Source organism: Acartia tonsa, chromosome 12, assembly GCF_053477335.1.
Source record: "Acartia tonsa isolate MP-2025a chromosome 12, ASM5347733v1, whole genome shotgun sequence".
Classification (NCBI taxonomy): Eukaryota; Metazoa; Arthropoda; class Copepoda; order Calanoida; family Acartiidae; genus Acartia; species Acartia tonsa.
The window spans coordinates 18575975-18597715 of record NC_137271.1 but is presented as its reverse complement, the minus strand read 5'-3'; the positions used below and the strand labels follow the sequence as shown (position 1 = coordinate 18597715).

The 21741-nt window shown below is 29.9% G+C and overlaps 1 protein-coding gene and 3 long non-coding RNA genes across 4 annotated transcripts; 3 read left to right on the top strand and 1 right to left on the bottom strand.

The window, feature by feature from the left end:
- Positions 1-2289: 2289 nt before the first annotated feature.
- LOC145334635 (uncharacterized) lies at positions 2290-3456 on the bottom strand. The gene is made up of 3 exons (XR_013884895.1): positions 3361-3456; positions 2737-2819; positions 2290-2415 (listed from the first exon to the last, which is right to left on the bottom strand). It is a non-coding gene; the product is annotated as an uncharacterized LOC145334635 (long non-coding RNA).
- Positions 3457-8332: 4876 nt separating this feature from the next.
- On the top strand, positions 8333-9508 carry LOC145333525 (uncharacterized). The gene is made up of 3 exons (XR_013884527.1): positions 8333-8432; positions 9257-9318; positions 9436-9508. It is a non-coding gene; the product is annotated as an uncharacterized LOC145333525 (long non-coding RNA).
- Positions 9509-10199: 691 nt separating this feature from the next.
- On the top strand, positions 10200-11908 carry LOC145333524 (galanin receptor 2b-like). Its single transcript, XM_080178682.1, has 4 exons — positions 10200-10308; positions 10394-10445; positions 10918-11142; positions 11503-11908. The coding sequence occupies exons 1-4, from the start codon at positions 10251-10253 to the stop codon at positions 11903-11905; spliced, it is 738 nt and encodes a 245-aa protein (XP_080034808.1). The 5' UTR covers positions 10200-10250; the 3' UTR covers positions 11906-11908.
- Positions 11909-12183: 275 nt separating this feature from the next.
- On the top strand, positions 12184-13985 carry LOC145334389 (uncharacterized). Its single transcript, XR_013884822.1, has 5 exons — positions 12184-12329; positions 12762-12806; positions 12919-12980; positions 13047-13155; positions 13630-13985. It is a non-coding gene; the product is annotated as an uncharacterized LOC145334389 (long non-coding RNA).
- Positions 13986-21741: the final 7756 nt, after the last annotated feature.

Genomic DNA, 21741 nt, shown 5'->3' with positions numbered 1-21741 from the left:
TCGGCCATACTGAAAACTCATGTTTATTATTATAATACAGAGACTTTTCCACGAATATTAAAATAAAAATGATACATCGCACCAGTTTTGCTAAAAAGGGCTTTCGGCTCCTCGGGTATAACAAAACTTTTTTTAAATTTTATAATTTTTATTTTACTATCTGCAGATAGTTGTCTATAATACGATGCTCCTTACAGTAAAAATACCAAGAAAAAAATACAACATAAATATTCAAATACTAAGCAAAATTGTTTTTCTATTACCACCAGAAATAGGATCATTAATATGCTTGTGTGGTATTCGGCAACCGTGAGCCATGCCTATGGCAACCCTGACCTGGGTTCGGGGAAGGGCCGAGGGCCCTCCCCCGAGTCCTGGGGAAGGGGTCTGCCGACCCCCTCCCTATACCTAAAATTAATGATAGATTCTGACAGCCTTATTATGGTTAAGCTGTATTGTTAATTCCCCCCACCCTTTCCAGGGATGGGGGATCATTATTGCCCAAACTGACTATTGTATATGTATTATATTGATTCTGTTTATGATTACTTATTCCTATCTGTGTATTTATTGTTTGTTGTATATAACTTTAGTAAACCTTAGACCCTGAATAAAGGAACAACTGAATAGACTCTGTTTATTATTTAGTGATTGCTAGAGAAGCGTAGCTTCTCTATAGTATAGGTGTCCACGTCTGTTCGCACTGCCGTAGTCATTTGAACTTTGGTGTCTGCCATTTAACCTAGGCGGATACCACAACTTTAACCACAATGTAAAGTACTTTTTCTTCTTAATTCAGGGATCTAAAGGGATAAGACAATGGCAGATAAATTTAAGTACATCCCCATTGTTGAATTATAAAATTACCTCTTCTGTAGATTACAATTAGTGGATGAAACGTTTAGACACTTAATTAATCAACCAATCAAAATTGATTTAAAGTCCCCAAAGTTAAAAGCCAACGAATAATACAAGTTATCATAAAACTTTTGGGACTAGTGTGACAAACAGCACATTGTTCCCTCTTTCTCTGATAACATTAGCATTCTTATTTAATGAGTATCTATATATTCAAATAGTTTTTTAGAATGTACATAAGCAATGGTCTATTTTTTTCAGTCTTATAATAACGTTTTCTTATTGTTTGGCCCAACATCCTTGGGAACTTTTATTGAATTTAGATTAATTGGTTCATTTAGTTGATTGTCCCAACGTATTAACCACTAATTGTAATCTACAGAAGGGGTAATTTTGTGTATCATCATTTGGAATGTTCATTAATTTATCGACCATTGTCTTATCCCTTTAGATCCCTGGTGTTTATCTTATAATTTCTGAAAGTTTTATTACTATTGAACGTAATTGTCCTTGTTATTCTATATTATTTACTAATCAAGTACAGGAATTTTCTTATTGTAATTTATAAGATGAAAATTTACAAATTGTTTCTATTGACAAAAAATTTTACGTTTTTTCAAATGTATTATCCCTTGCAAATGGATTACTGCATTTTTATTAGGTGGTATATCAGTGCTTAACCCAGTTTTTCTCAAGTAAAATCAGATAATCTGCAATAATTACCCGTGATGTGGATAATACTGAAAGATTAGAGTAAAACAATAGAGGAGGAATGGGTTAAATAACTGTATATACCAACTCCGAGAACCTTCAATTGAGTCTTTGAATATCCGCCAATAGCGTCGTAAATATTAACACAGCTAAGTTGCTGCAAAGGAGCAGAAACCAGTTTTCTAGCAGACGAAAAAGGTTCTAAAGACAGAGGCCAGGTAATTGTCTGTTTTGTACATCTATCATTATTGGAAGATAACTTTACTCCAATCAATGATTAACAAGGATAATTGTGTTCATAACGGTCTTGTTAATATTTTTTTATGAAAATCAGATTTTTTATGAATGTTTATAAGCATTTTACTGAAAAGTATTAAAAATGTTCAAAATGTGTAATAGAAAATGTTGTTGCTGTAAATCAGAGCTCAAACATTACCACAGCTAAACTACTGGCGTTAGCCACAAAATTTGATTCAGCCGCGCAGCTCCGCGGCTTAAAATGGAGCAGTCGACCCCTGCTTACTAATTGCATAAAGTGTTTATTGTTGAGATAATTAAATATATTGCATAGTATGAGTTGCACCTGTTTGGGCTAAGGCATTCCCTTTTCTCTGTCCCTAGGTATGTTTTGAGAGTTTTGCTTGGTTGTTCATTGATTTTTGTTAAAAACTATTCATTTTAATTTCTATAATTTTCCCTTGCATTAAAGAACAATTAGGGTTACATTAAAGCTTGTATTTCAACAAGTGCATATTTACAAATATAAAAATAATCACAAATTAACAAATATTTAAGAATAATCAGGATTTAGGAGCTTGAGTCTCATGTTGCATAACAGAAGTTTTACTGAAATATTAGAAAATTCAATAAAATGTTAAAATAATTAGAAACTCAGACAATTGATTTAACAGGATTAAATTAACAAATTTACTAGATTCTATTGTATTCATTGAAATCATCCTTTCAGCAAATGGCTTACAGTTTGATAACAATAAATAACAAATATTCTAAATTATTACAATTACCCATTCAGATAAAAGGTCTTACATGGCATAAAAGTAACAATTAAGAACTGAATACTAATAAACAGTTATTTCTTTCCAAAAGTATCAAAAAGATTTGAATAAATCAAGTAGTTAGGAAGAGTTAAATATTATAAATTATTACCGGACATTGAGTCTTCCAAGCTCAAGCAGGCAGGATTTTCATTCCAGGTTAGGCTAGGCTATGCATATATTAGCTAAATGAACCTAAACAGCTAGAATTAATAGCATAGATTGAATATGTCAAAGAGTATTTGACATATCCAACCTAAAAAAACATACAATAAATAATAAATTATATGTATATAAGGCTAGATGTAATTATTCTAATCTCTGGTAAAGAAATTTAGGATTAGAATAGTCAAATAAATCAATCAATCAATTGCTAGGTTTACAGCAGTAATAAATCCAATAATTTGTTGGGGTTTACAGCAGTATATAAATGCAATCAATCAATAAATCAAGTAATGAAGATTAGTGTACTAAAAAATATACAAATTAATTTATTATAACTTCTATTGGGACAACTGATCCTACTATTTGAAGCTATGATAAATCAATACATTAAAAAACTTTTACACTTTCAATCTCTAGGAAAATCTTCTATCAATTAGTAATTCTGATAAAAATTAATGTAATATCCAATTACTAAAGCATAGGTCAATAAGTTTACTTTAGTTTAATCCAATCTAATTACTCTATGGATTTGAGTAATAAAAATAATAAATCAATTTAGAATGGGACTTACCACTCTGGATAGGTTTGTTCTTGGTAGCTGGCCTTCTTGGACTCGAAAGGACTTAATCTTTAGTAGCTCTCTCTTTGACTACTGGTTCAGACTACAATTCTATTGTTGTATTCCTTGGCTTATATAGGCGTTGTACATACTCAAAACCAGTTCTTTGTTTGTAAACAATAGTGTACAGCAACGATTTTTATATATTTATTGCAATATTTTTATTATAATTTAACACAAATTTCCTTATGTTTTTCTTAGTATTTTAAACATAAAATATCGTTTTTAATAAAAATGTACAAAAATAGTTACTTTTTGCCATGGAATAATAAGTCAGAAAGAATGTACACAAGGTACTTTTGGACGTTAAATTTTTGCTCTTTGATTAGGATAAAATTGAGCTACGATTTTTTGCCATTATTAAACAAAATAAAATAAAAATATTTTCAATTTCAATTTTTTTCTCATTGCCTTAAAATCTCTCAAAACAAGGTAGGTACCAGGTCTTTAGTTATGACGCATTGTTGGGCTAAGATATGATCTTGTCACCTCCCCGACGACGAGCGGATTCGTGTAAGGCTACAGTCTTGGGTTATCTTATTGACATGCTATAATTGTAATTAATAAGGAAAATACTAAAATATTTGAAATAACAAATAAATGATTAAAATTATTTTATTTTAATAATTAGATGTAAATATGCAACTACAAAGGAAATCAAAAACAGGATGCAAACCTAAATATCAGGAATCTAAGGGGATAAGACAATGGATGATAAATGGATATACATCCCCAATTCTCCAATGATAAAACACAACATAATCTCTTCTGTAGATTGCAATTAGTGGTTGATACGTTTGGATACTAAACTAAATGCATTAACAATTCAAAATTAAATAAAAATCCCCAATGTAATGAAGCCAACAAATAAAAAAACCTTATTATAAGACTATTGGAATTAGTGTAATAAACAGCCCATTGTCCCTTTCCTCCTTGTCTAAATATACAATTTGTCAAAAACAAAATATGAATTTAATCTTTCCAAATCTATATTTAGATTCTATCGGTTGTTTGTAAAATTTAAAAAAATCAAAATATTTTATAGTTTTAGTTATATAAAAACTATCCCTTAAATATACAATTCTTTTTGTTTGCTTGTTTAGTCATCAAAATTCTTTTTTTTTTAAATAAGTGGCAATATGTTGCTAACACCTTCCTGATTGATATGGCCTTTAGAATGTCTCACCACCCAATGATATTTTATTTTATTATGAAACTTGCAGCATTGCCCCTAGAAGCCGCTTCGGACACTTCATGACAAAAATGAGGAAGGGGAAACCATCTACTTAACTGTTAAACATTTTAGTTTAAATAATAGGGAGGTTCCATAGGCGATTTCTCTTGGGCATCTATGAAGCTTTATTTGAAAGAAAAACAACATCGGTGCAGCGTTTAGTGTGATCCTTTGGTGCAAACATAGAGACAAACCGACATCCTGTTACTTTTATATTTTACAATTGTTTTCAACCTTTTTGTACAAACTACCAATGTAGTAATTAACCAATCTTTACGTCTTTCTTTACCCAATTTATTGGGAAAAGATTTTAGATGCAAGTTCTCTCTACAAGTATTTGTTTTCACAAATATCTACCTATCTTAAGTTTTTTGTCTGAAGCTAAAGATGTGGATAATAGCTCCGGGATGGTTTTAGGCTACTTAATTTTAAATTGAAGTCTTTGGATTATCTTGGGCTTTGTTCTGTCCTTCCCTAATCCTTCTAATACAGGGGTCCCTAGAATCTATGGGCGCAGACGCTATTTTATCTATATATCAATAAACTAATCCATTAACACAAACGTATCAATTTATAAAGCTTCCACCCCATCAATCTATCCATTAATTAATCAGAATTATCTACTCAACCATCCATTTACCTATCCTTTCACCAATCTAATAATCTGACCATCTTTCATCTATCTATTTAGTAATAAACAAATTAATTTATTTGTCAATCAATTTCTCTACAATCTATTTATTAAAATGGTCATTCTTTTATATATACATTCATCCATCAATTAATTCATTATCCATCCTGAGGCTTACCTGTATATTTAAAACTTTATCAATGAAATTAATCCATTACAAAATCAATCAATCAATCTACATATCAATATTGTTACAGGAAGAAAGGGAATAATGAGCTGTTTATTACTCTAGTTCCAAAAGTTTTAAAATAAGGTTTTCTTATACGTTGGCTTTACAACCTCGGGGACTTTTATGGAAATTTAATTGGTTGGTTCAAGTTGAGTGTTCAAACGTTTTAACAACTAATTTTAATCTATAGAAGGGGGTAATTTGTGAATTAATAATTGGGGATATACATAAATTTATCGGCCATTGTCTTATCCCTTTAGATCCCTATTTGTATATCTCTATTGTATGAGAAAATACTGAAAGTATCAGTTTCTCATGTTGTTAGTTTGTTATTGGTTATTTCTTGTTGTCTTAATGTTTTTTTAGCGTTCGTTCAATGTGCCTAAGTCTGGTTTTGTCGAGGAAAAATGTCAATCCTAAAAAAGAACTTTTTACGGGATGAGGGTGATATTTTATACAGGGAGGGAGGGGACATTGGGCTGTTTATTATTCTAGTGCCTAAAGTTTTAAATAATCATTGTTTTCTTATTTGTTGGCTCAACAACGTTGGGAACTGTTGTTGAATTGGAATTGGTTGTTTAATTAAGTTCTGTGTCCAAACGTTTCAACCACTAATTGTAATCTACAGAAGGGGTAGTTTTGTGTAGTATTATTGGGGATGTACATTAATTAATCGGCTATTATCTTATCCCTAAATAGATCCTTGTATATTATATCCTTCCGGTGTGCTCCAAATCTGAGCCCTAATTCTACTTTCAACCAAAATAAAACTTTACTATTAGTAGAAAAAAGATAGATCCAGCCTTTTAATATATCTTTGTTAAAATAAACAACACAAGGAGCTTATATAAAACAGATTCTAAAAATAAGGATGTTGCTCTCAATTTAAATATTGCTTAGTAACTTTACCTTATTGTAAAAAACCCTATATTTAGATGTTTTTATTTTATGTATTTTTACTATTTCCTATATGTACCAATTTATTTTAACTATACTTCTTGTGTTATTACAATAATTATCATACAACAAAGTAACAGTGTTCAAACTTTTCCACCAATAATCATAATTTACACAAGGGATGATTCTAAAAATATATTGTCAATTGTCTTTTCCCTGAAGATCCCTGACAAAACATAAATATATTTTCCAACACGGCTTTGTTAAAGTGAAATCAATTTGTCCTCAAATAAACTCAAGCATAATAGGGATTTAGGTAGCTGTGTTTAGTGCCCTAGGAAAATGGGGACAGATTTATTTATTTCTACTCAAATACATTTTGCTTAAACTCAATACATAGCTTTTCTAGTTATAGAATTAATTCTACAAAAAGGCAAAAAAGGAGGTTTCACTGAACGTACATAGTCGAGCACAGAAAAAAAGATGGGGCAGGGGTTAGTTTTTCGTGTGTTATTGATTTACTTTAGTTTAGGTTTCATTTGGTACAAGGTAACAGGGTTAGAGCAACACTGGTAGAGACCCTGCAGTTTTAGGGCCCTCCGAAGGGTTATGCATAAAGAACCACCCCCATTTAATTATATTTATCCCAAAAATTTGTGTGTGGGGGGGGGGGGAAGAAATCTGACTTCGCTAAGCACTTTAATAACCCTTAAAAATACTTGTAGACCATATGTGGACCAAAAAAATTTCTTTACATTGACAATTTGTGTAATTCTTGATGCTGAAATAGCTGTAATGACTCCTAGCCATTGCCATTTTTTATAATCACTAGTAATTTTTGTCCAACAAGTTTGCTAGTGAAATTCTATTATTTTACAACCGGAGCATCAGAACATATGCCTTTAACGGCTTTTCAGCGGAATCTTAATACCTATTTTAAAACCGTGAAAATGGTGTTGTAAGATCTAATGTTCGTTTGTCAGGCAGTTTCAAGTTTTTAAAACTATTTTATCTTATTTTATCAACTTAATATCCCTATTCAAATTCATGAACATTTTTTAATATAACGTTTAAGATTAATGAACCTCCTTTTTATTTGTCTTCTTACATAAAGAAGTTACATAGGAGATAAAGAGAAAGATAAATAAGATTTATTCCATGTTTTTTTTCCTATTTGGTTAGGATATAAGACACAATATATTATGTATAAATTAAATGTTTTTATTTAATAATTTGCAAAATAAACTTGAAAAATCTATATCTTAAAAATTAAAGTGAGGTGGGTACAAGCCTCTATTTCCTTAAAAATATCATGCCTATTGATCTACCAGTTTGTGCAACAAAGACATGCAAGAAATAAACATATTTTAACGTAGCTACATATACCTTTATCTTATTATTTTAAAATATCCTTGCAAACTGCAAAATTATTAAAAAGTTGCGCGTGTTTCTGTCTGCTAGAATTCCTCTTTATTAAAACTTGCCCTTTACCTCACATTATGGTTACTTAATGCAGGGGCCCAATACAGGGATCTAAAAAGATAAAACAATGGCCGATAAATTTATGTACATCCCAAACGATGATACATAAAATCACTCCTTCTGTAGATTACAATTAGTGATTGAAACGTTTGGACACTATACTAAATGAATTAACCAATCAAAACTCAATAAAAGTCCCATACGTTGTTAGACCAACGATTAAGAAAACATTATTATAAAACTTTGGGGACTAGTGTTATAAACAGCCTAATGTCTAACATTTGGACACTTAACTAAATGAACCAACCAATAAATATTCCATGAAAATCCCAAGTGTTAAGCCAACAAACGAGAATCGTTCTTTAAAGACTTTTTGGGCAAGTGAAATAAACAGCTGAATATCTCCTTCCTCCCTGGGCCCTTGTACTTGCTTATCAGTCATTCACTCACTCAGTTGGTTTCTAGGCGTCAAAATGAAAACATCCAATTAAAACATTTTGCAGTTTAGTAATTGATTTACAAAATGGCAGCACTTGTTCGCAAATTTGTATGTAAGTATCTAATTTTTATTGGCACATTTTGCTAGTGCATATTATTTTAGAAATAAAATAAATATAAAACAAGTTTGATGTGCACGAACCAAATTATGTACACATTCTCCAATTATATAATTTGTATCACAAATAAAATTTTGGTAATTTACAGCAAAAAGTTTTAAAATCTTGAATTTAAGATTATTTTTTTTTGTACAGATATTTAGAAAAGCTTGCTTAAAAATATTAAATTTAATAACTTAATTAATATGATTGCACTATTTTCACTTAAAAATTTTATTGTTTTTAACAATAATCTTGAATTTTTATCTTTGAACTGCATTTAAGTATTTAAATATATATATGACTGTTAGAAATGATAGAAACATAAATTTTTTTGGATGCTATTCAGGATAGACGACTGAATTTTTAAAGCCTATTCTAAGACCTAAATTGAAAATAACATAAAACTATCCAAGGACCTATTTGAAGCTTCCTTAAAATGGAGAACTCAGTCAGTTCAGTAGTAATTGAAATCTTAAGCTTTTTTTGGAATATGGATTCCTGGGATATAATAGTGTTATAATAGGGAAGCAAACCTATAATCAATATCTAAAATGTAAGCATATATAAGTGACTTTGTTATGGAATAACATGCAATTTTCATTAAAAACATCTAAATGCAAATCTAATTAATTATGTTGATAACCTTCTTTTCTTAATGTTTGTTTGTCTAGCTGACTGTCTCTTTTATTTAGTTTAGCTGTTATGAATGTTATTATACATGTTTTCTTTAATTACATGTTTTCTTTAATTAACTAAGTGTAAATACTTTTGTTTAGGCAAAATTCTAACCATTGTGTTTATAATTGTTGTGCTTTTGATAGTTGTTAAAAGAGATCAGGTTTTTTGTTTTTAAATTGTTAATTTTTAAATGAATCAAGTATTTTTTATTAATTATACAAGGTGATCTTAACAGAAAATATTGTACTAAATTGTTAAGCAAAGCATTATTTAATAGATAAATGGAGTACTTGATCTACATTTTAACACTGGAAATATAGATAATACTACCCTCTATGATTTTAATGGTAAAGTTATAATTATATTTTTTAACAATAAAGGATGACCATATAATTAAAGGCATGTCACATGAAAATACTAAGTCCAAACTATTTGGTGCAAAGAAAATGACTAAAGCCTAAAACCATTTAAAGTCATATACTAAGCAAGCATCCCTATAAGTAATAACTTAACCCCCTTAACCTTAAACAACTTTCCGTGGATATAAAAATGTCCTATTATAAGATTCAAACCAGTTTGTTTAGCCTCAAGATGCCAAAGGCACAAGCTAAAAAACTGGCTTTAGTCTTATGATTGTACATTTTTGTATGTGTAGAAAACTGGATATAATAAGATGCTATACTTAGTTTTTCAGTATGGCTGAGAACCGTCTCTAATCAACCAGATATTAATCAGTTTGGAAGCAATACTGGAAAAAGCAATAAAATTATTAATTTTTGAAGAAAATTTTTCTTTAGGAACTTTTAACTTGAAATGCAATGTCAAAATTTTCTGTGATAAGAACCATTCATATCAAAGGTTGTATATATTTAAAATAATTTTTTTGTTTCAATATTTAAAAATGGTGTTTTCCATTAAATTAATTCTTGACCAATCAAGTCTTCCTTACCTTATTTGAATGGATTTGATACAACTTTTTTGAGCAAAGTAAGGTGGGGAAATAATTATGATTATAATTTTGATAAATTATCTTATAAATTTAGCATAGTACAACTGGAACATGAGGTTGAAAGTGGCTGTTATCCTCCATTCATGAAAACAAATTACAAATATTTCTTTATCATTAACATGTTTTGTATCTTTCTAATAGGTAATACATCTAATGGTAAATAATCTGTTTTTGAAATATAATTAATTCAAAATTCATTTTAATTCTTAAATGCTTTAATATACAGGAGCTGTGGGAAACATTTTGACTTTGTTTGCAATTCCTTATTGTTATGTCAGGTAAATAAAAAGGAATTAAACACAACAACATTAATTAGAAACTTAAAACCAGACCATACAGGAGATATTTTTTTGACCTATACTCAATATTCAATAAAATTCAAATCCCCTCTTTGCCCCTTTGGGAGAAATAAAAAATCTATTTTTTACTTAAAAATGACTTTTTTCAATGCTTATTGTATTTTACACTTTGGTTTTTATTGACAGTATCTACATTCAGACATCTATCAGACAATTTTTCTCTTTTGATAGATGCTTTATCTCTAATATCTTTAGTTCATGGTATGCAGAGCTTAAATGTTTATTGCCCTCTGCTTTATATACTACAATATAACACAAATCTGATGTCATTAAAAAGCACATATATCTTAATCAATTCAAAATCAATGGGTCCACCAACATTTGAATACAATTTTTAATACTAATACTTTCTAGTAAAACCATCCTCAATTGAATATTATCAAATATTTAGATATCCTACTAAATACACTCTAAGATGGAACGCTACAACCATACTTATATGCCAGCTGTCTTTTTGTGATCTGGCTTTTATATTACTTGGCCTACCATTCATCCTTGTTATCTACTTCAATGAAGGTAGAACATTTTCAACTTGGATTTGTTGGTTGACTGCCACAGTAAGGAAGTTGATAGAGTATACAGATTTTCTGACTATTGGGATGATAGCTTTTGTCAGGTTAGATAATAGTTATTTCTTTCATTGTATTATAAACAGCTTTCTGTGGATATAAAATTTACAATTATAAGATTAAAACCAGTTTTTTTAACCCTGATATGCCGCAGGCATGGGCTAAAAAAACTGGTTTAAATCTTATGATTGTACATTTTTATATTTGTAAAAAACTGGAAACAAAATGACGCTAGACACATTTTTTTGGTTAAGATGAGAATGGTTCTAATTCAACAAAAATTAATCAGTTTTGAATGAAAATTGAATATGAGAATAATGATATATTATTGTTAAGAAAAGATATCCTAAACGATGGGTTCTATAGAAGCTTCTATAAATTAATCAAACTTATTTTTTATTTTTCAGGATGTTGGCCTTGCGTAACCCTCTGAGAAGACAGGTTATCAGCAAGGGCTTAACTGGAATGCTGTGTGCTTTTGCTTGGGCTTTTTCCTTTATCATACTCATTCCTATAACATTTGAAGTAAATTTATTTGAATTGGACTGGAGCAAGTTTGGATTTAACCCCCTCCATGCCTTGTGTAATACATATTCCTGTAAAACAGAATGTTTGGGATTTTCTTCCTCAGCGTTTATTTATACGATTGCCTTTTTTGTTCCATGTTTCCTTATTTTGCTGGCATACCTAGTGATGGCACCAATCTCATTGTATAAATATATCAAACTAAGTTCATTGTTGACACAATTGAATCAAGGAAAGATATCTAAGCATATTAGTAAAATATATTTGAATTATTTGAAGGTTTAGCATTTTTACAACTTTTACTCATTTTTTTTAATTGTCAGTTTATGTTAAACTAGCGACTGTGCCCCTAGTATCTAGGAGCTTTGTACTCAAAGGATTAGAGAAAGAAGAGAAAAATAGCCTAAAATCATCCCAACACTTTAACTCTAAAATAAAATAGTCTATAACCATCCAAAGACCTATGTGAAGCTTCTTTGAAATCCTTCGCTACAGACAAAAAAAAACTTAATACTTTATTAATAGGATTGAAACTTTAGTTAAACTGAATTCCTTTATAACATAATAACAAAGACAAGTAAGCCTGTTTAGATATTATTAATATGTACAGATGACCAACTTCAGTATGTGGATTTCTGTTCCATAAACAAAACTCTTTGGGTTATTGTTATATCATATGTAATCTTTACCTTTCCCTACTTGTGGATAGGTAGGTAGCTTTCATAAAATATTGGGCTGTTCTTTAGTTTTTTGGAAATATAACTTTTATTTTTTTGTTATTTGTTATTTAGGAGATAAGTTGAAGAAAGTAAGAAAGTTTGAGAAAAGTTTTAATTCAGTTGGAACTCTTTACCACCTAGCTCCTAAATTATTTGTAGCACAGGAACTGTAATTGTATTTCCCAAAAGCTAGAGCTCATTGCAGTTCTAACGGTATAGTATGCGTAACATGTTATACTATTAACACAATTCAAGCCACAACCCATACTTTGATAATTAATGATATACTCGCAAGTCAGTTGGGACATACTAGGTAACTCCAAAACTATATGTAGCACAAATACTAATACAAGCCGCGCAATCATAGTTTTAAAAATGTCCGCATTTCATTGTTTTGAATTCATAATTAACATTTAATATAGAATGGTTTGTACCTGGAGATCATACTTCCTTAGCATATATCATTGGTGAGCTACTTATTTCATATCTAATATTTTAAAGAAAAAAATCTATGTCTTTATTTTTAGTTCATTTAAAAACAGTAGTGTATTGTATTTATCTTCAATTTATTTTATCTAGGTTACAATTGGTATTGTTGGATATTTGCTATTAATTTCATTGTCTATGTTTTTGTTTTAAAGGTAATTAAATATTTAACTTCAGTTAATCCTTTTACTTCCAGGTTGCTAAAAAAAAGTATAATCTAGGACTTTAGAGAAATGTATGTCTTATTTCTCAATGATTGTCTGAACTGCCTGGTAAATTTGAGACCTTGCCTGCCAAATAATGAAGAAATCTTGCAGCAAGCCAATCAAGGTAGGCCTAGGTTTAATATAAATATGAATACTATAGGTATATTTATATGGAAAGGTCGACAGTATCATCCTTATTTACTTTACTCTCCTTTCCCAGAGATAGATAGAGAGAGAGAGAGAGAGGGTACAATTGGCTGTTTATTACACAAGTCCCCAAAGTTTTAAATTAACATTTTCTTATTTATTAGCTTAACAACTTTGGGAACTTTTAATGAATGTTGATTGGTTGGTTTACTGAATTGAGTGTCCATAATGACCAACTAATTGTAATCTACAGAAGGGAAAATTTTGTGTATTATTATTAGGGATATACATCAATGAGTCAGCCAATGTCTTATCTTTTAAGATCCCTACTCCTTTACCATATTTTAAAATTTAAGCTGGGAGAAAAATACCAGGCTTCTCAAATCATTATTATTGCCCCAACAAGAAGTTTGAAATCCATAGAAAAAAATTGAAACTCTTGTATAATTAGGTAACCAATATGGAATAGACAATCCTGTGTGTTTATTTGAAAAGCACAATGCACTTGATAAACCACCAGATTATGAGACTTTATTTACCCATTCATCACTCACATACAAACTTTCAAGCTCTCAAGGAAATAGGACATTTAAAATTCTAATTAACTATTTAAATTTACGTCTCATACAGATTAGTATATTTCCAGTATCCCTTTGAAACAGATTAATATCCGGTGGATTAGAACCGGTATTCACCATGTTGAAAAATAATGTATAGCATTGCATTATATCTAGTTTTCTAAAAATATAAAAATGTATGTATCATAACCAGTTTTTTAACCTGTGCCTTCGGCATTTCGGGACTTTTTAAAAACTTGTTTTAATCTTTAATGGTCATTTTTATTTCCGTGGATAACTGTTTATAATACAATGCAATAAATAACACTTTTTAAAATACAAAATTTAATATTAAATTACATTAAATGTCCTAAACTTTCTTAGGAAGTACTGGAAAAATAGAAAATAAAACAAATTTTTCTACTCGTTTTCAAAGATCACTTTCCGCCCCGAATCTAAACAATGTTTAAATCATTTGATAGATTAGATAATTTTCTATGAAAATTAATATATTAAACCTTTCTGAATGAATATTATACAAATATACATATATCTAGAAGTATATATTTTAAAAGAATATATTTTGTGTGTGTAGGTAGATCCAGGTAAAAATGGCGTTGCTACAAAAGACCTACTCTACAAAAGACCTACCCCTACAAAAGGTCTACTCTACAAAAGACCTACCCCTACATAAGACCTACTCTACAAAAGACCAACGCCTACAAAAGACCAACTCTACAAAAGACCTACGAATATATATTGTTATAGAAACATCAAATTTATTAATAAAGTTTGTAGGGGTAGGTCTTTTGTAGCAACGCCGTAAAAATTGTTTCTCTTGAGACAAATCCTTTTCTATTTCTTACAATATCTTCTTAAATTGGGAGATATTTTCTGGTTTTAACAGATTTTCTTTTACATTCACTAACACAAAATGGAAATATAGTTGTGTTTTGGAATATATAGAAATTGAGTATTACATGATTTAACATTCTTTTAAAACTTGTTTGAGAATTTATTACATAGAAAACAATTTTTTAGTATCCCTTCGAAACCGATTAATATTAGATGCATTAGAACCAGTTCTAAGACATACTGAAAAGTATTACATCCAGTTTACTACTAATATGAAAATAAGATTAAAACCATTTTAATATCCGCGGAAAAAAGCTGTAAATAATGCAATGCGATAAATAACTATTATATTATTTATACAATTCTTTTTCCAATAACAGATTGATAAAGATTTGCGCACATGGTATCCTTTTTGTTTGATGCAGAAGCTATTTGTAAGCAGTTTTTCTATCTTAAAGTTATCCAATTCCCGCATTCTAAAGTGGTTTTGTAGTACCAACTCCCCTGCTCTCAAAACCTCTTTTGCATTAAATATAGTTTCTAGTGCCAAAGAATCGTCTCTGATGTATAAAAATGTGTCCTGCCCCTGACAACTTTCATATCGATACACATTTACAATACATGCAACTTTTTATCCTCTCTCACTTTCTCACACCAACCTTGTCCAAAGTTATTTGATAAAAGTTCTAACAATGAATGTTCATAATCCGAGATTACTATCTGGTTTTAGTGTGAGGACCTTTTTCTTCTGCTTACAAATTGCTTTCTGCTCTTTTGTAGCGACTTGGCTGTGTTGATATTTTCGACGCTATTGGTGGATTGCTGTGCTGATCCAATTGAAAGTCAGCACAGGTTCCACAGGATGGAGGCAAATAGTTATTTAGCCCCTGTTGCCACCTTTATTGTTTTACTTTAATGTTCTAACATTTACCGAACAATTAAAAAATTTTAACTTAATAAAATAAGATTTAAAATCTTAAATTATGCTTATTTACAATTCTTATTATTTAAATAATGAAATATATAACATGAATGTCAATAAAAAAAAATACTGTCAAATAAAACCCTGATATAGGTAGGGGTTAAAATAAACTTTTGACTTGCGTTAAAACATGATATTTTAACTTTAAAAAGATGTAAATAAAATAAAGCAGGGGTAATTTCATAAATCAGTGCAAAGAAGTTCATCAATTTAGAGTCCACAAGGTAATGAAGAAAATAAGATATTGCTTATTAATTCAATTATAAGTGGGATAAATTAAGCAATAATTTTGTTCCTTTAAAAATCACAACATTACTTAATTCAATGTTTAAAATACGTCATAAACATATAATGTATGAAACAGAAATGAAATATTAGTTGAAAGAAAATGTATCAAAATGTCAGTAAAGAATGATGTAAATTTTAATATTGGAAATGAAATAAGAATTATTATTCATTGTTTCACTTATAAATGAATATTATTTCTTTAAATTTACTTCTTTCACTTTAAAGCATTATTTGTTTGCTCATTAAAATATCCAGAAAGAACAGTTACCCTGTTCTGTACATATTTATAAATGAATCATTAAAAGATGCATATGTCCTTCTTCTCTATACATTTCCACATCAGAGGATATAAAGATATTTTATATAACATAAATCAACGGCAGAGATATTTAAGTTTGGGTAAAGCTTTTAAGAAACTGGACATTGCTAAATGTTTCTTAGTTTTTTATTAATATAATACATTTTTTAATCCAATTAAAAACAGATTAGAAGAAAGAGTAAGTTCAAAAACTTATATTTTATATTTTTATTGCATTAAAAATGTTAATTAGATATTTTTTATATTAGGCACTTTTAAATTAGGTATTTTGTCACATGAGACATTTATAAATTAGGAAATGCCCCCAACATAAATAAAAAATTGGGTTGTCAAATTCAGAACCACCTTATCAAGTGCTCCTAGAGGCTTCTAGGGGGCGAGACCGCTAGTATAAAATAAGCCAGGCATGTCTGAACAAATTGAAATTAGCCTAGTTCATGTTTTCTAACTAGGATAAGTGTTCATAAATTACAGCTATTTTTTTTATAAATATTGATTGTTAATTAAGTATTCCTGGAGAAGATGGGATAAAAATTTGGAACTTGAATTAGGTAATCAAAATTTTCAATCACCAAAACATACTTAAAATTACCTTGGAATATGCAAAGCTTTCCCCAAAAACAAGGGTATCATGACTTCTAGGGGGCTTGGTGTCATTTAGGGTTATAGACATCTCCATGCACCTTGAAACATACTCTTTATCTTATAGTGTCCTTTCCCCTTGTAGACAACCAACCCTTTGATTGCACGACCTTTGTCTTATTGTACACGGTAATACTATTTATGTCGAGCACCTGATATAGCAGCAATAGGGACCATTTTTAACGTCAATCTGTGATTGGTGGATTGAAAACTATCTGCGCTCAGATTGGAGAAGCTTAAGTGTCGTACATCATTCAACCAATTAGAGCGCAGGTAGTTTTCAATCCACCAAGCATGGATGTCACAATTAATTAACTTAAATTGTATTTGCGCTTTTAAATAAAGAAATATACAAAAAACGAATTTTATAAAAAAATCCTTTAAATTTGATGCAGATTATAAATCTACCTCTAACATTAAAATTCTTTATAAAAACTTTAAAACTTATATATCTTAATAAACAAGCTGTAATTTATTGACTTGTTTGGCTGTTTTATAGAAGAGTTAAGTATATAAAGTGTTTCAAAAGACTAGGTATAGAAACCTGAAATCTAAAGGAAAGACAATCGCCGATAAATGATGATAAACAAAATTACTCTTTCTATAGATTACAATTATTAGTCGAAACATTTGGACACTCAACTAAATGATCCAACCAATCAAAATTACATTAAAGTTACCAAGGTTGTTAAGCCAACAAATGAGAAAACGTTATTGTAAGACTTTGGGGACTATTGTAAAAAACAGCCTAATATCCCCTCCCTCCCTGTATAGAAACACAGAACTAGACCCCTCTAGTTTTAGCAGGGATAAAGAGATATACCAACTGATCTGTATCACTTTAGTTACAGAAATATTGTGACAAAACAATAAAGGGAATAGTTGCTTTCAAAATATTGTGTAAAGTTTTGATTAAGATTCCAGTCAAATGCGCTTATTAAGTCTAACTGTTATAAAAGTTGACCAAACGCACAGTATAATTAAACGAATATTTAAAAACAGTTTGACCTAATAAGCGCATTTGACTGCAATATTACTCACAACTAACGTAATATTGTGAAAGCTACTATTCCTTTTATAGTTTAGATGTATAACCAGATAACTACCTGGATCCCCTGTTAAGTACCTTTTTCGTCTGCTAGCTAATTGATTTCTGCTCATTTGTAGCGATTTGGCTGTGTTAATCTTGGGAAGGGGACATAGAGTTATTCAACCCCTTTCTCCTCTAGTGTTTTATTTAATGTAAAAACAATGGTATAAAGAAACTTTTAAACATCCTGTTATTGCATAATGCTTTAATCCTGTAACCCTCTACAAATTTGATTCTTTTCCTGATCTAATTTGACAAAATTTTTGAAAATAGGAAAACTTATTCAATGTTTCAACGAGTTTGTATAACAGAATTGCTTAGAATATTTAACTCCAAGAAAATGTTTGCTCCTCTTAAAATGTAGCGTGAACATATACTGTGTTCTCTCATTTTTTACCATTCTTTTCTTATTCTTTTGAGGTGAGTTTTAAAATAGTATCTCTATGTCAACAAGAGAAGTAATGCCGCGACAATAAACCGTTTTACGGCATTCTCGCATTTGAAGTGGCCAAGTAAGAATAAAAATAAATTCAATTTAAAGAAATATGTACTTTTTTGCATTTAGTTTTTTCTAACTTGGCCACTTCGAATGCGAGAATGCCGTGAAACGGTTTATTGTCGCAGCATTACTTCTCTTATAGACGTAAGGAAACTATTTTAAAACTCACCTCTGATAAATACTATTCCAGAATGGCTTCAAAACGGATTAATAACTGCTGGATTAGAACAAGTTCACAGACATACTGAAAAATCATGTAAAGCATTGTATTACTGATGATTTACTTCGAATATTAAAATAAAAACCATAAAATGAATAACATTTTTGGTAGCCTTTGGCCCCTTTAGACTAACAAAACAGGTTTTATACTTTTTTTTTCATATTCACAGAAACCTGTCTATAATACAATATTTGCAAATCAATCAATAACTTATTTTAATTTGTTGTGAAGCCTGGCTTGAGAATACCTATTCTTAAAAAGTGTATGTCTTTTGATAAGGAAATTCTTATTTAAAACCTAAAATTAAACATGCTGTAAATAACCTATTGTCTCTGAAGTTTAATATTATTTGTAAATATCTTTGGTATAAATTGTACCAACCTTTGTTTTAAAAGTGTTTAAAATTTAGCTCTTTAGTAATATAAATTTAATGTTTCAGATTAGGTTATTAAAAGTAGGCTAGGAAGTAAAAATAGATCTTTTGGTCTTCTAAATAATTTGAATCTATTATTTGTACCAGTTAGACATATTTTAGATGTACAATTGTAATGTAATATGTAAAAATTTATCTCATATGTATACCAGCCATGTTTTGAAATATATTATATTGAAATAAATTTAAATAGGTCATATAAAAACCAAATATTATGACTAGAAATTTAAAACTCTTACTATACGTCCAAATTTTCATGATGATTTTTTTTGTCAAAGAGTGGGGATAAAAGGGTTATTACCCCCTCAAACTTTGAAACTCTTATTTTAACCCCCTCAAAATTTTAAGTAATACATTAGATTAAAACCTCAAACCTTTGAAACCCCTGATTTCACTCCAGTCAAAATAAAAAGCTTGAACGTTACTGTCAAAGAGTATGGCTTTTTTCATCCTTGAAGGAGTTATTGAAGGGTGTGTTTTTCTCTCCAATAAGTTTGAAGTTGCCAATGCAATATTATTTGAGATATAACTATAAAGTGCAAAGTGTAGATGAACAAAAACCAAGGCCTGTAATATCTTGCAGCTTACATTTGCCAAGAACATTGCAGGTCATTTTTATTTTTTAAAATATTTTTATACATGAAGCTTTTTATAGTGCCTATAAAAAATGACGTCAATTGACCTTCCATTGGTCAATTAAAATGTATATGTACTTGCCTGTCATTGGTAATTTAGTCTGTGTATTGGCCTATCATTGGTCATTTGTATTGTAAGATGTCATTTTTTGTATAGGTACTGAAAACAGCTTCTTTTTAAGTTGAAAAATTTAAACGTTATAATATACAATGTTTCATGAATATGTACTAAAGAATGTCAAACTGAATAAGATAGTTTTCTATTTATATGGTCATGAAAAATTGAGATACACATATTAATGGAAATTTTTATAAAGGGCATGATTTTCTTTACTACTATTGAAGATAGATTGCTTCTTTTTTTCAGGAATTTTCATTTGAACAGGGAGCATTTACTTTTTATTTCAGTTAGAACGTCTGTCTTTTACTCATGACATGGAGAAGATTTTAATACGGAAAAATGTGATTTACTTGGCTGCTATATGAGGTTCTATTGTGTTATATCAAATCATCTAAACGCACTCCCAGATGGGGACCTTTCGTCTGCTAGCAAATTGCTATCTGTAGCGACTTGGCTGTGTTAATATTCCCGACATTATTGGTTGGTTTTCAATGACCCAATTGAAAGTAGGCACAGGGTCCTCAGGAACGGGAATATACTTTAATATATTTTCGTTCTTGTTTTCCTTTATATCTATCTATGTAAATGTTAAAACCTATGTAGAGATGTTGAAAGGAAAGTGATGTTTTGTAAAGGTTTTGTCACAAAAGTTTGATAAATTCCCAGGACTTCACCGCTCAAGTTTTGTCGTTGTAAGATATACACAGACACTTCAAAAAACTGTCAAAATTAGTTTTCAGCTGAATTTAGACTTTCCGCCATTTTTTAACAATTTTAAAACACCAGCTTATTGTATTTATAATACAGTTGCAAAACTATTTCAAATTATTATTACCTAATTGGGGAAAGATTCTCATTCTCTATTTCAAGTGATCATCTAGAGAACCCAAAGGCATCATTAGCTTGTAATAGGATGCAGTACTCTAGTCCCCACTGGTGGATATTAGCTTAGGTAACATCAAACAGACAACCAACCCTTTGATTGCACAACCTTTGTCTGAGAGGTCCTTACTGTGCATAGTAATGAGTTGTGCCCATTTATGGGCCAAGGCTATCCCCCTACTATATAACTATTTATGCCGCTTATTGACATAGCAGCATTAGGAACCATTATTAACGTCTTCAGTTATGACGTGTTGTCTGCAGGCCGAGATTCGAACATATCACCTTTCCGATGACGAGCAGATGCGCTACGTGTTGAGCAACGGTCGCAGGTAAAATATTTCAAATACATAAATATTAGATCTGCTATAAAGCTCTTTTTTTAAATGTAGTGTGCAAACACTCTAAAGTAAAGAGAATAGTGAAGAAACAAAGAAGTAAGCAGTTTTAGTTACACTCACAAAATCTTTTCATTCATTTTACTTATAACAACAACTTTAATAGAATAGAAATTAGAAAAAAGGAAAAAAAGAATATAGAAAAATAAATTAATACTTAGGTTTTTTCTACATATTTTAGCTGGATTTCTATCTATCTGTATGCTTTCTTTCTTTCTTGATATCTAGCTAGCAAGTAAAAATATTTTTTTGTTATCTATCTTGTTTCTCTTTCAAACATTGTTTCTAGTCGGCTATCATATTTGAATGTCTCTCTATCTTTTCAACCTGCGGCTAACCTAAAATAACGTATCAAAGCTACTGTGAAAATATGACGAAATCCTCTACTTCGTTTTCTTCCCATGATGCCTTTTTTTATCAATGCATCTAAATGAACTATCTATAACTTTTGTCATTCTTTCTATTAATACATCCATTTACTAGTCCAGTCTAATTGCCATGCTATATTTTAAACTATCTATTGTCTGACTATCTTCCTATCCAGATACTTACAGGGAGGGAGGGAACACTGGGCTCTTCATTGCACTGGTCCCCAAAGTTTTATGATATCGTTTTCTTAAAAACATTGGGGACTTGTTTCGC

Coding starts and splice junctions, on each gene's coding strand:
- LOC145333524 (XM_080178682.1), top strand. CDS start 10,251: ATGAAAACAAATTACAAATATTTCTTTATCATTAACATGTTTTGTATC. Junction 10,309..10,393: donor GTTTTGTATCTTTCTAATAG/GTAATACATCTA, acceptor TTTAATATACAG/GAGCTGTGGGAAACATTTTG. Junction 10,446..10,917: donor ATTCCTTATTGTTATGTCAG/GTAAATAAAAAG, acceptor TCAAATATTTAG/ATATCCTACTAAATACACTC.